The 12,497-nt window shown below is 60.1% G+C and overlaps 2 protein-coding genes and 1 long non-coding RNA gene across 5 annotated transcripts; 1 reads left to right on the plus strand and 2 right to left on the minus strand.

The window, feature by feature from the left end:
- Positions 1–5: 5 nt before the first annotated feature.
- Positions 6–4,012, minus strand: BBLN (bublin coiled coil protein). Its single transcript, XM_060300382.2, has 2 exons — positions 3,758–4,012; positions 6–899 (listed from the first exon to the last, which is right to left on the minus strand). Exons 1-2 carry the CDS (start codon positions 3,834–3,836, stop codon positions 727–729), a joined length of 252 nt encoding a protein of 83 aa, XP_060156365.1. The 5' UTR covers positions 3,837–4,012; the 3' UTR covers positions 6–726.
- A 130-nt stretch (positions 4,013–4,142) lies between these two features.
- Positions 4,143–10,086, plus strand: LOC132597446 (uncharacterized). Its single transcript, XR_009564245.1, has 3 exons — positions 4,143–4,318; positions 4,805–4,952; positions 9,733–10,086. It is a non-coding gene; the product is annotated as an uncharacterized lncRNA (long non-coding RNA).
- Positions 7,253–11,245, minus strand: LCN2 (lipocalin 2). Of its 3 annotated transcripts, XM_030852080.2 has the most exons (7): positions 11,044–11,243; positions 10,382–10,518; positions 9,094–9,173; positions 8,779–8,898; positions 8,441–8,542; positions 7,668–7,697; positions 7,422–7,562 (listed from the first exon to the last, which is right to left on the minus strand). In XM_030852080.2, exons 1-6 carry the CDS (start codon positions 11,179–11,181, stop codon positions 7,675–7,677), a joined length of 600 nt encoding a protein of 199 aa, XP_030707940.1. In that variant the 5' UTR covers positions 11,182–11,243; the 3' UTR covers positions 7,422–7,562; positions 7,668–7,674. The 3 variants fall into 3 exon arrangements, with proteins under 3 accessions (XP_069901775.1, XP_060156364.1, XP_030707940.1); XM_070045674.1 differs by lacking the exon at positions 7,668–7,697 and having other exon boundaries at positions 7,253–7,562; positions 10,382–10,528; positions 11,044–11,185; XM_060300381.2 differs by lacking the exon at positions 7,668–7,697 and having other exon boundaries at positions 7,259–7,562; positions 11,044–11,245.
- Between the last annotated feature and the right edge of the window lie 1,252 nt (positions 11,246–12,497).

Here is a 12,497-nt window from a genome sequence, read left to right on the forward strand (position 1 = left end):
GGAACCCAAGGTTGCACAGCATGTCTTTATTTTTTTGAATTTTATTTATTTTTACACAGCAGGTTCTTATCTATTTTATACATATTGCACAGCATGTCTTGGTGTTGGTTGTCTTAGTGAAAGGCCCTAGAACCCAGAGAAGCTGAGCACATCACACAGGGTCACACAGCATGGCTGATGCTGTCTCAGCTGGGCTGGGGAAGCAGCCGCTGCCCAGGAGCACACCCGGTGGGGAGGAAGCCCTGACCTCACCTGCACCTGTGTCCAGAAATACAAGAAGGCCAAGAAGCCCGGCCCCACCACCATGCCTATGAGCCGGTGTGTGATCTATGCCTGGGATGCCTCCACTGCCCTGTTTACCTCTGGCGGCCACTGGGGTCCTCATCCCGGGATACAGAGGAGAGAGGAGGCGCAGTGGTGGTGGAGACCAGTTTAATGTGGACGCTCAAGGCCTGGGCAGCGTGGGGAGCGTCCAGGAGTTGGGCAGACAGGCAAGGTGGGTGGGTCGCTGGCCCACACCTGGCCAGCAGTGGGGAGGAAGCCCTGAGGAGGGGGTGCCGGGAGGTGGGGCGGGCCTAGGTACGCCAAGTGAAGTACCAGAAGAGTGGCCTAGGCCGGCAAACACCACCTCCCCCTGCCCCGGAAAATCTGTAGGCCAGCCCTTGAGAAGGTATCTAAGCCAGGTAGTGAGTGCTCAGGCCAGAGCCTGGCCGGGGCTCCCAGAGCCTAGGGGCTGGCATCGCTGGGGGCCTCCCCGAGCTGCTGCTGGAACTCAAGGCGTGTCTGCCGGTTGGATTCAAGCAGCTCCTGGAGGCGGGCGTGGAGGTGGTCATTCTTCTCCTCCAGGTGGTCCAGACAGGAGTTGATCTGGTCCAACATGGAGTTGATAGCAGCGTATTCTGGGAGGAAGGGGAAAGAGAGTCAAGGTCCCATATCTCCTCAGGGATCACAGGCACACACCCCGCCCCCCCCCCCCACTGTCCCCCAGCCTGCCTCTAAAGAGCTTTGGGCAAGTCCCTACTCCTTCCTGAGGCTCACTGTCACCAACTGGAAAATGGCTGGATATCAAAGGAGGAAAGGCTTTGGAGAAATACCTTAGTGTACCAGCTTTTTCTAGGGTTAGGTTGGTCACAGGGAGGTTAGCCAGACAGTGTCCTGCCCGGGAATTCCTGCCAGGTGCCAGGTCTCCTCTCTACTTCCTGCACCAGCTGCCTAGAGGCCAGAGCCCATGCTCCTGAGCCAGGCAGTCACGGCCTCTGTCCCCAGACAGGTCCTCCTCTCCAGCCCTTCTGGCTCCCCTGCCCTAGCTCCTAGCAGACTCCAAGGCCCTGCCCCCTTCTCTAGCCCCACCTCCCCTGCCTTTTCCTTTCCTCTCTCACACCTGCCTTTGCCCACCTCAGGCCCCTTGAACATGCTGTGGCCTCTGCCTGGAATGTGCTGTGTTCTCCTTCTGTCTTCCTTCCCTCCTCTCCTCCTGGATGAGCCCCACTCATCCTTCAAGTGTCAGCGTGGATGTTGCCACAGGGAGCCCTCCCACGCCCCAGCCTGATCGGGCCTCTATTCCTGATCGCCTTGCCCTCTCACACCTCCACGGCCCCCACCGCCGGCTCGGCTGCTGTGACTGTGTGCTAGTCTGTCTCCCCCACCAGACTACAGTGAGCGCTGTGTGACAGGTGGAATGTGTTCACTGTGTTCACTTGTGTTCACTGCTGTTTCCCCAGTGCCCTCAGTGTCACACAGTAAGCATCTGTTGAATGAATGAATGGATGAATGAATGAAGCCTGACTTTCCAGGCTTTCTGCCTTTCCTTAACTGCCCCTGCCATCCAGAATGCCTCAGCCGCTCAAGGACCAGCTCCAAATGCCTCCTCTTCCAAGAATCCTTCCCTGGTCTCCACCAGAAACCATCACTCCCTCCTCCACAGACACTCCTGACCTGCCTCTCTCAGCCACACAATGTCCCCTAGGACCCAAGGTCTGGGCCTGTGCCCACTGCGGGACCCAGTTCTGAGCCAGCGCATGACTCAGATACACTCAGCTGCCAGCTTGGGATAAAGGGGAAGCGGCTGGTGGTGTGTGGAAACGACCAAGGCTAGAGGAGAGTGTCTGGGATAAGGGTGCAAATGTGTCTGCATTCTGGGGGAAGGGTACCCATGGCCCAGAGTTGTCCTAACTCACAGAGGACAGAGTCCTGGAAAGCCTCTGCTGGATCCTGGAGTCCAACTCCCTTGTGGTACAAATGGGGAAACTGAGGCCCAAGAAGGAAGAGACCTGCCTAGGGTCCTCCAGCTGGTTGGTGGCAGAGCCAAGATTCAGACTTGGGGAGCAGGGGCACTTGGGTTTCAGTCCCAGCTCTGCCCCATCCCAGCAGGTTACTACGCCTTTCTGGAAAAAGGGAATGAGAACTGGGTTATTGTGAAGATTCAAATACATATATCAAGAACTCAGGGTCTGGCCACAGCAAGCACTTAGTAGATGGTCGCGATTATCAACATTTCACATTCCGGTCAAGAGACACAAATGGGGAGAAAGACGGGGGAGGCAGCTCTCTCCGCTACTGGGGCTAGGCTTTGTCTGCGTCAAGTGTCACGGGTACCTCCCGGTTCCAAGTTTTTGCCTTCCATCGGGGACACCCTCCTCCCCAATGCCCTAAGTCCTGTCAATCTGCCAACTTCCACTCAGTGTGACTCCTGGGAGACCCTTCCAGATGCGCCCAGCACAGCTGCCAGCGTGATTATCACACCTGGCCTTTGTTCACCAGCAGTGCCCCAGGCAAACCGGGCAGCCCACCACTTACCCCACTTACTCTACCTCTTTATTAAATGCAGACCTTGAGTGATGAAGTGCTTTAAAACTATTGTGGTGATGGTTACACAACTCTGTGAATATCCTAAAACCCACTGAATCATACAGTTTAAATGGGTAAATTGTACAGTGTGTGAATTATAGCTCAATAAAGCTGTTACCCAAAACAAAACCAAAAGCAGACTCCAAACTTACCCCACATTTACTAAGTCCTGCCCTCTGTTAATAAACTAAATTTTATTACACTAAAGGGAATAATAACCACTTACAGAACACTTGCATGCAGAACACTTGCATGAAGTCTACTATTTTCCATTCACTTTCTCATTTAATCCTGATACATCTCAATGCGGGAGACACTAACCATCATTGTTATTTTACAGATGGGGAAACTGAGGCTGCAGAAGGGGAGAAGGGAGCTGATGGTTCTCTCTCCTTCCCCCCCTGCCCCCACCCCCTGCAGTGCTGTGTAGGCAACAGGCCGCTTTGTAAGCAAGTCACATTCGCCAGGGCTCCAGGCCACACCAGCAAAGGTGCCTGGGGTTGCTGACTCAGCAGGGCGGCACGCCCACCCAGATAGCCCCTCCTGCCAAGCCAAGACGGTCCACTCCCGGCCCCGGCCCCTTAGGAGTCTCCGTCTCCACATGGGCTGAAAGAAGTGTCTGGAGCAAATCCCAATCCCAAAGGGCGAGTGACCTGAAGCGGCCTCAGTTTCCCCATCTGTAAAACGGGGCCTGTCGCCCACAGTTCTCGAAGGCTGCGGTTTCCAGGGACCCGCTCGCAGGTGCTCGTCCCAAACCCCCGGAGGGCGCTTGCTGCTCCGGAACCACCCTGGGGCGGGGGGATGGGAGGGCTCTGCGGTTCCTTCCCGGTCCCTATCCCGGCCCCGATTCCCCTTCCCAGGAGGGCACCCCAGAGAAAGCAAAGTCGTTTCAGCAGCCCCCCTGCGTCACCTGCTTCCTCGAAGCCGTCGTCCTCGCCTTCCGGGCCCGCCTCCACCGGCATGCCCAGGTCCCCGTTGGGGCCCGACATTGTGGGCTCGGGAGCCGCAAGGGCAGCGCGACGACTGATCGCGGGAACGGTCGCGCCGACAACCGGCGCGGGGCGGAAGAGGGAGGCGGTGGATGGAACTCGGGGCCGGAAGGGCGGAACGCCGCGGCGGAACGCTCCCAGTAGACCGGGACCCCGCCCCCAAGGCGGAGCCCGGCGGCCAGAGCTCCGCCCTGCCCCGCCGCCAGAACCCCGTCCCCTCCCGTCCGTAAGACTCCGCCCCCACACTCGAGCCCCGCCCACACCCTGCCTCACAGTCGAGCTCCGCCCACTTCCGCCGGTCCCCGGGCCCGCCTCTCTCCCGGCGGCCGGGTTGGACCACCCCATGAGAATCTTAGGGTTGGGCCACCTCGTGAGAATCTTAGGCGGCGGGGGCTCGGCCCTCCGGTCGAGCAACCCGGCACAAGGGCAGGGCAGCCTGGGACCCCCCCACTCTGCCCCATCCTGCTGCTGGGGACCTGCGGGTAAGCTAGCCGGCGCCTCTGCATGGGAGAAATCTGAGACGAGTTGTTTCTGAGGCCCCCAGTGTGTAGGGAAGATATCCGTTCACAGCCTACTTGAGAGTCACGGTCAGCAGAGTGCAGCTTGTGGCTGTCAGTCACGGAAGGCTTCGGGATAGTCTGCCCAGCTGCCGTCATACCCCATCCTTTTTACCAGCTGGGAAAGGGGGCCCTGCCCAAAGTTACACAGCCGGAAAGTGTCGCTCCTGAGCTGGAACCAGGGGTGTGATCTTGGCCAGGGATACCGCTGAGTGAGGCCCATATCCAGGGGAGAGGGGCTCACTTACTGGGACTCCTGTAGCTGGGCCTCCTGGAGGAGGCCACATGGCTGCTGCAGCCTGGTGCTGGTCTCACACTGGTAGTTCCTGAGAGCAGGCCATCCCTGGGTGGCGGTCAGACCGAGCCATGTTCCCCGATGATGACAATGGGAAGGGATCCTCTCTGTCCCAGGAGCTGCCTTACCGTTTCACTGAGGAACGTGAGCCACCACTGACTTGGATAACGGCAGCCCCACCTTCTCTATGAAGCAGGTTGAGTGGAGGCGAGGCCCACGCTGAACCAGTGCAGGAAGGATTGCAGTGAAAAACCCCTCACCCAGGTCAGCTGACCCTCCTTGACTATAATGGGTGGGTACCCTTCCTCCCATCCCCCCAGCTGCCCTCCTCCGGCCAGGCATCCACTTACTTCCCACCACCTGGGGCAACCACAATATTTCTATTATTTCTTCCCACTACCTGGAACTGGACACATTGGCCAAATAAAGTTGAAATTTTCTGCCAAAAAAAAAAAAAAAGGTACTAGGCCCATGGATGGAACAGGTGGCAGACAGCACCTGGGCCATTCCTGGAGAGGGATGAGTCTTTGGCTTCGGGAGGGTGATGGGAGTGCGCCCCGGGGGTAGCCAGGCGCTCTGATGGGTGGACACGTGCATCAGGCATCCCCGTGCAGGCTGCACGCATGAGCGCTCGCATCCAACTGCTATGTCTGTGTGGTGTGTATCTGTACATGCCTCGGCATGTTTCTGAGAACCTGTATGTCTCTCTGAGGGTCTGTTGCCCGTCCCTGTGTGCCTGGGAGTCTTTGTGTTTCTCCCCTCGTCTGTGGGGTCCTGTGATCTCAGGTGTGATTTCATAACTGGGAGAAAACATGTGCCTGTGCTTTTCTTTGGGTGTCCTATGCTTGTAGGGTTAAACATGTTTGGATTGTGTCAGCATGTCCACATATGTGACCTGTGTTTCTGCCATGTCTCTGCGCACTTGTGTGCTACACAGACACAGGTGTTTCTGCTTCCGTCAGAGGACACAGGGCTCTTCTGTCTTAGTGAAATGCCAGGGTCTCAGGGAGGGCCTCTCACTGATCAGCCAGCCCTCCTTTCTCAGCCCTGCTCACACCTCTGCCAAGTGTTGACCCCGCTCAGCTCCTCTCTTTCTCAAGGAGACAACGCAGCCCCAGAGAGTACCCCCTCCCTGACCCCGAGGTGCCTGTCCCATTGTGGGGACCAGGCAGGGGAGTCACTTAGCTTATCCGGTTGAAAGTCAGACTCCACGGAGAACTGGGCAGGGTCCGCAGGACGCTGCACAGCCCCCAGCAGGACCCCACCATGGCATTCAAGGAGTGGCCTTTCTCCTGGGCCTGAGCGTGTGCCCGGGGCCTGGGGCTAGCGGTGTGGGCAGAGGGAGGCAGGCGGGAGGAGAGGAGAGGAGAGTCCAGCCAAAGCCTCATCCCCCAAGTGGCTGAGTGAGGGTGGGAGGATGGAGAGCTGGGTGGCACATGTGGTGAGGCCCCTACCTGGCTGGCCCCTTCTCTGCTCCCAGAAGCCAAAGCGAACCTGGACTCTGCCCACCTCACTCCTGTGGTCAAGGTCCACATAGCAGACCACAGGACAAAACAGCCACTACCCCAGCCAGCCCTGATGGGGGGAGGGGGCGTGCTTTGGTGCTGCCCCGCCTCTGGCATCGCTGTTCGCCTCTCACCCCTCATCTCACAAGTGATGGTGATGGTGAGCTGCCATCACCCCCGCTGCAAGCCCTGTGTGGAAGAGGCTGAGTAACAGTCCCCGAAGAGATCTGGGTCCTAGTGCTTGGGACCAGTGAATGGTGCCTTATTTGGGAAAGGGGCCTTTGCAGACTTGCTTACACTAAGCCTTTGAGATAGAGAGATTATCCAGGATTATCACAGCTCCAGTATCTCCCCTTCCCCCAGCCGAGGGTGAAGGGGTAGGTGTGCAAGTTTGTGGGTGGAGAAGCCTGGGTTTCTTCAGAACCCCACCCTCTCTGACCTCTAACCTTGCAACGGAAGAAGAGGCCAGGGAGGGGGTTCCTGTGTGTGGTGCAGACAGGGAGGGGCTCCAGCTGCGGCCTGTGGGTGAACAAGGGCTTGCTGGGCCCAGCCAAGCGGAGGGTACAGGTCTGGAGCCCTCGAGTCTCCTGGAATCTGAATTCCTGGCAGCGTATTCCCCTCCCTGCCATCCCCGGCTCTGCCCCTGGTGGTCTGGAGGTCATCATAGAGGAGAGGTGTGGGTGAGGACGAGATGCTGAATGGGGTCAGCATGGACACTGCCACCCCCTAGGGGCAGGGGACCACCCCTGGCGACCCTCAAGCTGGGCATGCCTCTGCCCCACCCACTGTGCACCCCTCCTGCCCTGGCTGCTGTCTTCCAGCATCCACAGGAGTCCTGGTGAGTTGGGGGTGACAGCACCTCAGCCCTCGCAGCCCCCATCCAGCTCCCCGGCCCTGGCTGGGCCTCTGCTGTGGCACCCACTGCAGGTGATCGAGTGTGGGAATGAGGTGTGGCCCCATCAGTGTTTCTGTTGGACCAGGCATCCCTCAAAGGCAGGGGCGGGCCTGGGGGTGGGGTGGGGGTGGGTGGAGAGCTAGGAAGTGTCCAGCCATAGCTGGCCATGGGTTCTGTGGCCGCCATCACTTGCTGAGGACCAGAGGGGGGTCCAGGAGTGATGCTAATGTGAGCCCATCCTTTGCCTGTCCTCCTCCCAGGTGGCCCAGGGGTCAAGGAGCACAGATTGGGGACCGGGGCATGTGTTTATTTAGCAGGCAAGGTGGGGCTTCGGAGAGCAGCTGGTGGGCAGTGCCATGAGAAGGGTCTCTGGACTCTCTCCTGTCACCGGTGTCTGGGCTGGTGGGGACAGCTGGGCACCAAGCCGGGCAAAGGCTGACAGGAGGGCGATGGGAGCAGAGAGACAGGAGGCACCTGAGAGGGAGACGGGGAAGTAGAGACAACAGCAGTCCTGGGCAGGGGGGGCAAAGGCAGGCCTGCACCCTGGCTCCCATCAGCCCCCTCCCCAGCCATACTCACTGCACCCTCACTGGTCATCGATGCACTTGTCTGTGGGGGAGAGAGTCTGTCAGAATGGGCAGGTGTGTGTGTGTATGACCCCTGCCCACTGGGACCCCTGCACTGCCCCTGGGCACCCCAGGCCCCAGCCTGGCCCAGCAAAGGCATATCTGGGGGTTCCCTTCAGGGCTGGGGGGCTGGGGCAGGGGATTGGGAGAAGGGCCTGAGGACGAGCAGACCTGGGGGACTCCCGTTCTGCAGAGGGAGCAGGTGAGGCCCAGCCACACATCTGCTCGGGCACCCAGGCCTCCTGCCTGTTTACCTGCTGACCCTGGCAGCCCTTCAGCTTTGGGGAGCCAGTGGCTCCCTGAGTGGCCTAGCTGGAGCCCCCTGCCCAGTCCAGGCCACCTGAAGACAAGGGCACTTTTCAAGTCAGTGGTGAGCCGGCCTCAAGGCGAGGGGGAAAGTGGCCCCAGACGAGGGGGTGTGAGGAGGAAGTGTCTAGGATGGTAGGGCCTGGGGTGTCGGGGAAGTGACCTGGGGCAGGGAGACTGGGAATTTGGACCTGGGCCTGAAATTCTCATCTGTCACGGAGGAACCCCTGGGGCCCAGATCCCCGGGTGCCCCACGGATCCTTGGGTGGGGCAGGGTCTTCCTGAACCCAAAGTGGCTCCCAGGGGCTCCAGTGACTGGAGTAGAGGACCGAGCCCCTCCTCCCCCCCTTTCCCTGGTGGGGCAGCATCAGGCCTGGGTAGTCCCCACATGCCCTTTTCCTCTCCCCAGCTGGCCATTACCGATTGGAACAGGGAAGAGGATGTACTCATCGGTGAGGCCCAGGGATTTGGCGAAGTGGATGAAGTTCTCCTTCAGTTGAGGGGTCAGCTCCTTGGTCCTCCCTGTGGCCAGATGGCCAGTGAGTGGCCGGCAAATACTCCATAAATATCGTTGAATGTGTGAACAAGGCCTCTGATCCCTTCCTCATGGAGGGTCTGCAGAAGGACCTCCCTCCCTGGCCGCCCACAGGGATTGCAAGCTGACACTGGAGAGGACCTTGGGGGGCTGGGTTGGCGTGGGCCTCTCCCCTGACAGTGTGACCAGGAGCCGGGTCCCCGAGGCAGTGGGGGAGACCCACCGTAGAGGGTGGTCTTGAAGTACTCCTGGTTCTTGTAAACCTTCTTGAAGTACACTATGGCAAACTGGTTGTAGTTGGTAGTCGCCACTCGCACGGTATAGCTCTGCACCCCGGGGAAGCCTGTGGGGAGGACGGCGAGGGGTCAGCCTGCCCAGGCTGGGAGGAGGGAGCCGTTCCTTTCTCCCCGGCCCATCTGCAGGGGCTTCTCCCACAGAACAGCATCTGTGTGGACGGGCAGGGAGGTCTGCGCCCCTTCCTGGAGGACCCTGCCCCCCCAGAAGCCCAACCCCAGGGCCCGCCTCATTCAGGACTCACCCTTAATATTGCCCAGGGTGAACTGGCCGGGCCGGGAACTTGGGACAAAAGTTCTGATCCAGTGGTCACAGCGCTCGTCCCTGTGGGAGGGAGAGATGGGTGAGTGAGACCGGAGTGGACACAGGCTTGGACTCCTTGGGCTGGATGAGGTGGGGGCCAGGGCTGTAGCTGGAGGGGGTGGGACTCTGATGCCCCTGGCCTGGCCCAGCCCAAGACAGTCCATCCCCACCACAGCAGGCGGTCCCTACCCCACCCAGCTGAGATGGGCCTGGGTCTTCCCCTCTAAGCCTACCCCTGTCTGTCACTGCCTGGTCTGCCCTGGGACATCTGACCCTGCTCAGACCCTCCCTCCAGCACCCACTGTCCTTTCCTCTTTAGGGCTGTCTCCCCTCGGTGGCCTTCCCTACACACTGTCCCCCTACCCCCAACCCCAGGCATTTATCCCTGCTCCTATCTACCCTCTGCTGCTTCCCTGTCTGTAACCTCTCCTGGGGGATTCGCCCTCCAAGGTTCCAGTCTGCTCCCTGCCAAGGACTCCTCTAGCTCCTGGGCCAACCCTGACCTGAGTCCCACCCCGTCTCCTGGTATTCCAGAGCTGATCTCCCCAAACCCATCCTTCTTCTGCTTCTTGCTCCACAGATGCTCCAGCCTCAATCCCCCTGGGTGCCGGAGCCAGAGACTCATAGGGGCTGGGCGACCCTTGGCACCCTACCATTTCTCTCTCCACCACCCCCAGAGGGACCCTGCTCAGACCCACTCCTCACCAGATCGCTTCTGTGCTGGTGCCTGAGGCCCCTGGCAGTGTGAGGGCTGCCCCCCTGCCAAGCCACTCAGCTGCTGCTCAGAACAGCTGTACGACGGCTGCTTCCTGAAGGAGTGCTTCTCTCTGACTCAGGGTCACCAGCCCCTGCCGTGGACGCCTCATGCCTCCTTCTGAGGCAGGTGGCTCGTTCAAGGCCCAGTTCCAGAGGCTACCTCCCTGTAAGCCCTTGATGAAGCCCTGGGTGGCGGCGGGGGTGGGGGGGTGGGGGTTCCAGGCTGTCTCTGTCTTGTTTTCTGAATGACTGTTCAGCCCCAGCACCCTCTGTGTGTCTGCTCTGAAGGGACCAATAAATGCTGATCTCATGAAGGAAGAAATGAACAAGTATCTGAATCCGCTGCTGAGCGGAAGGATGAATGACTGTCTCTCGCCTTCGGTCAGCCCTTGACTGTGACTCAGTCTGCCGCTAGACCCTCAAGCAGCCCCTCAGGTCTCCCCCACTTTCCCCAAGGAGGTGGCAGCTCTCACCTGAGCAGGGCGGAGGTGACATTGTAGCTGCGGTCTTCTTTCAGCTCGTAGGTGGTGGCGTACATCTTAAACTGGCCTTGTTTTTCCTTCTTAAGTGCATTCCCTGCCAAGCCTACGATGTACCACTTCCCCTGGAACTACAGGGGGCTGTAATAGGCAGAGCCCACGAACGACCCTAGGGCCCCTGCCCTGAACCAGGCCCTGAACCAGGCCCTGAACCAGTAACTAAGCAGCAGAGCCTGGGACTGGGCATTCAGTTCCTGCACTGATGAAGCCAGCGGGAGCCGGAGGCAGCCAGGCCAGGAGGGAGCCCCGAGGATGGCAGGGAGGGGGCGACCCTGGGCAGGGTGGCCAGCTGGCCTCCCTGTGCCTCAGTTTCCTCCTCACGCAGAGGGACTAAAGGTGTCCCCACCACGCATGGACTACAGCAATTATGGGAGAGAGACTGGACCGGGGAAGGTCTGCCCAGGTGATCCTCTTGTCAGCAAGGTCGGGGTCGGTGTGGGACAATGGAGCGTGGCTTCCATCGGGGGAGCCAGGGCAGGCTAAGCTGAAGCCTGGGCGTCCTGTCTTTACCTGTCTGCTAGGACCCTTCACCTCTCTTCCCCTCTGCCTGCACTCTTCCCTGGGCACCCCTGCAGCTCTCCCTCCAGGGCCCTTACCTGGTCAGGCTGGAAGTTGGGCTGCAGCGGGACCCTGAACAGAGGTGGGGCTGGGATCAGGTTGGGGGTGGAATCCTGGGCTTGGGTGTGCAGGGCCCCCAGCAGGCTGAGGCCCAGCCACAGGAGACCTAGGGGCATGGCTTCAGGGCTGAGCTGGCTGGCGTTCCCTACAGCAGCTGAGGGGGGAAGTGAGTGCGGAGGCTGCCTGCGCAACCCTATTTATGGTCCGCCTGCCTCATAGCCCCTCCCAGGGTGGAGTCATTCATATTTTACCATATCTGGGAAGGCTGAGGCATTTGCCAGCACTCTTGCTGAAACACCTGGCAAGATTTCTGCCCCTTTCCCCGCTGGTCAGGATTGTGCAAGACCAGGGGCAGAAGGTGGGGAGCGGACACTGCCCAGAGCTCTGCACGTCTGGCAGGCACAAGGGCTCCCTCCACTCTCTCTGTGCCCCTTCCCTTCATTCTGGTCGGCTCTGTATATGGTCGGTGGTCCCCGATCAGGACAAGCTGTCATCTCTGACTTTCAGGGGCCCCTGCTCAGCCCCAGCCCAGGGTGGGTATGTGTGGTGAGACCCCCTTCCCACATCCGAGGAACACAGACCATTGCTCACCCTGGCAGCCTATGTGCTGTGGCCTGGTTCTCAGAAGGGACAGGGAAGGGTAGGGCAGCTGAGAGTGAACATTTCTGACCAGGAAGGACAGAGAGTGTGGTGTGTGCCCTGAGCTCTCGGAGCCCAGATCCTGGCCCTCCCGGGGGCCGCACACCAGGCCAGAGGCTGAAGGAAGAGCCCCTCCCCTCCTCCATGCCTCGGACCTTAGCCAACCCCTAAAGGACTTGGTCCCTGCTGTGGGCCCAGGGGATGAGACCCCAAGCTGGGCATTAGAGCCCCACGCGTGGACCCTTGGCAAAGCAGAGAGCAGGTGTTGCGGTCCCAGCGCCATGCTTGTGGGGGGCAGCATGGGGCATGTGTCTGTGCTGGGTGAGGGGCGCTGGGGGCTGGGGCCTGAAGGTGGGCTATCCACCCAGCTGCTCTGGACACCAAGTGCTTTGGGGCACAGGGAATGCAGGGACTTGGACTTGTCTTTGAGAGGTCCTTGAGGCCAGCTGCTGTCTCTGGCCACAGCCTTGGAGCCCAGTGCCCTGGGCATGGGACCCCAGAATTGTCCCTGCCATGGCTGATCCCAGCTTTGTCCTTGGAGGGGTGCAGTTTCCTCACTGGCGGCCTGGCCGTCCTTGGGAGGCAATGGTGGGTCCCAGGCCCTGGGCGATGTCTCCCAGATAGCTTACCACGAGGGCCAAGGCTGTCTGGATGCCTGATCTGTGGCCGAACTGAGGATCCGCTGGCCTCGCATGAGACTGACGGGGACCTCAATGGCTCTGCCTGCCTGCTGCTTGGGAATCAGCTTCCCCAGCCTAGGCTCTGGGGTGCCGAGCCCTGAGGGGAGGGGCTT

The sequence above is a fragment of the Globicephala melas genome, chromosome 6 (assembly GCF_963455315.2).
Source record: "Globicephala melas chromosome 6, mGloMel1.2, whole genome shotgun sequence".
Taxonomy (NCBI): Eukaryota; Metazoa; Chordata; class Mammalia; order Artiodactyla; family Delphinidae; genus Globicephala; species Globicephala melas.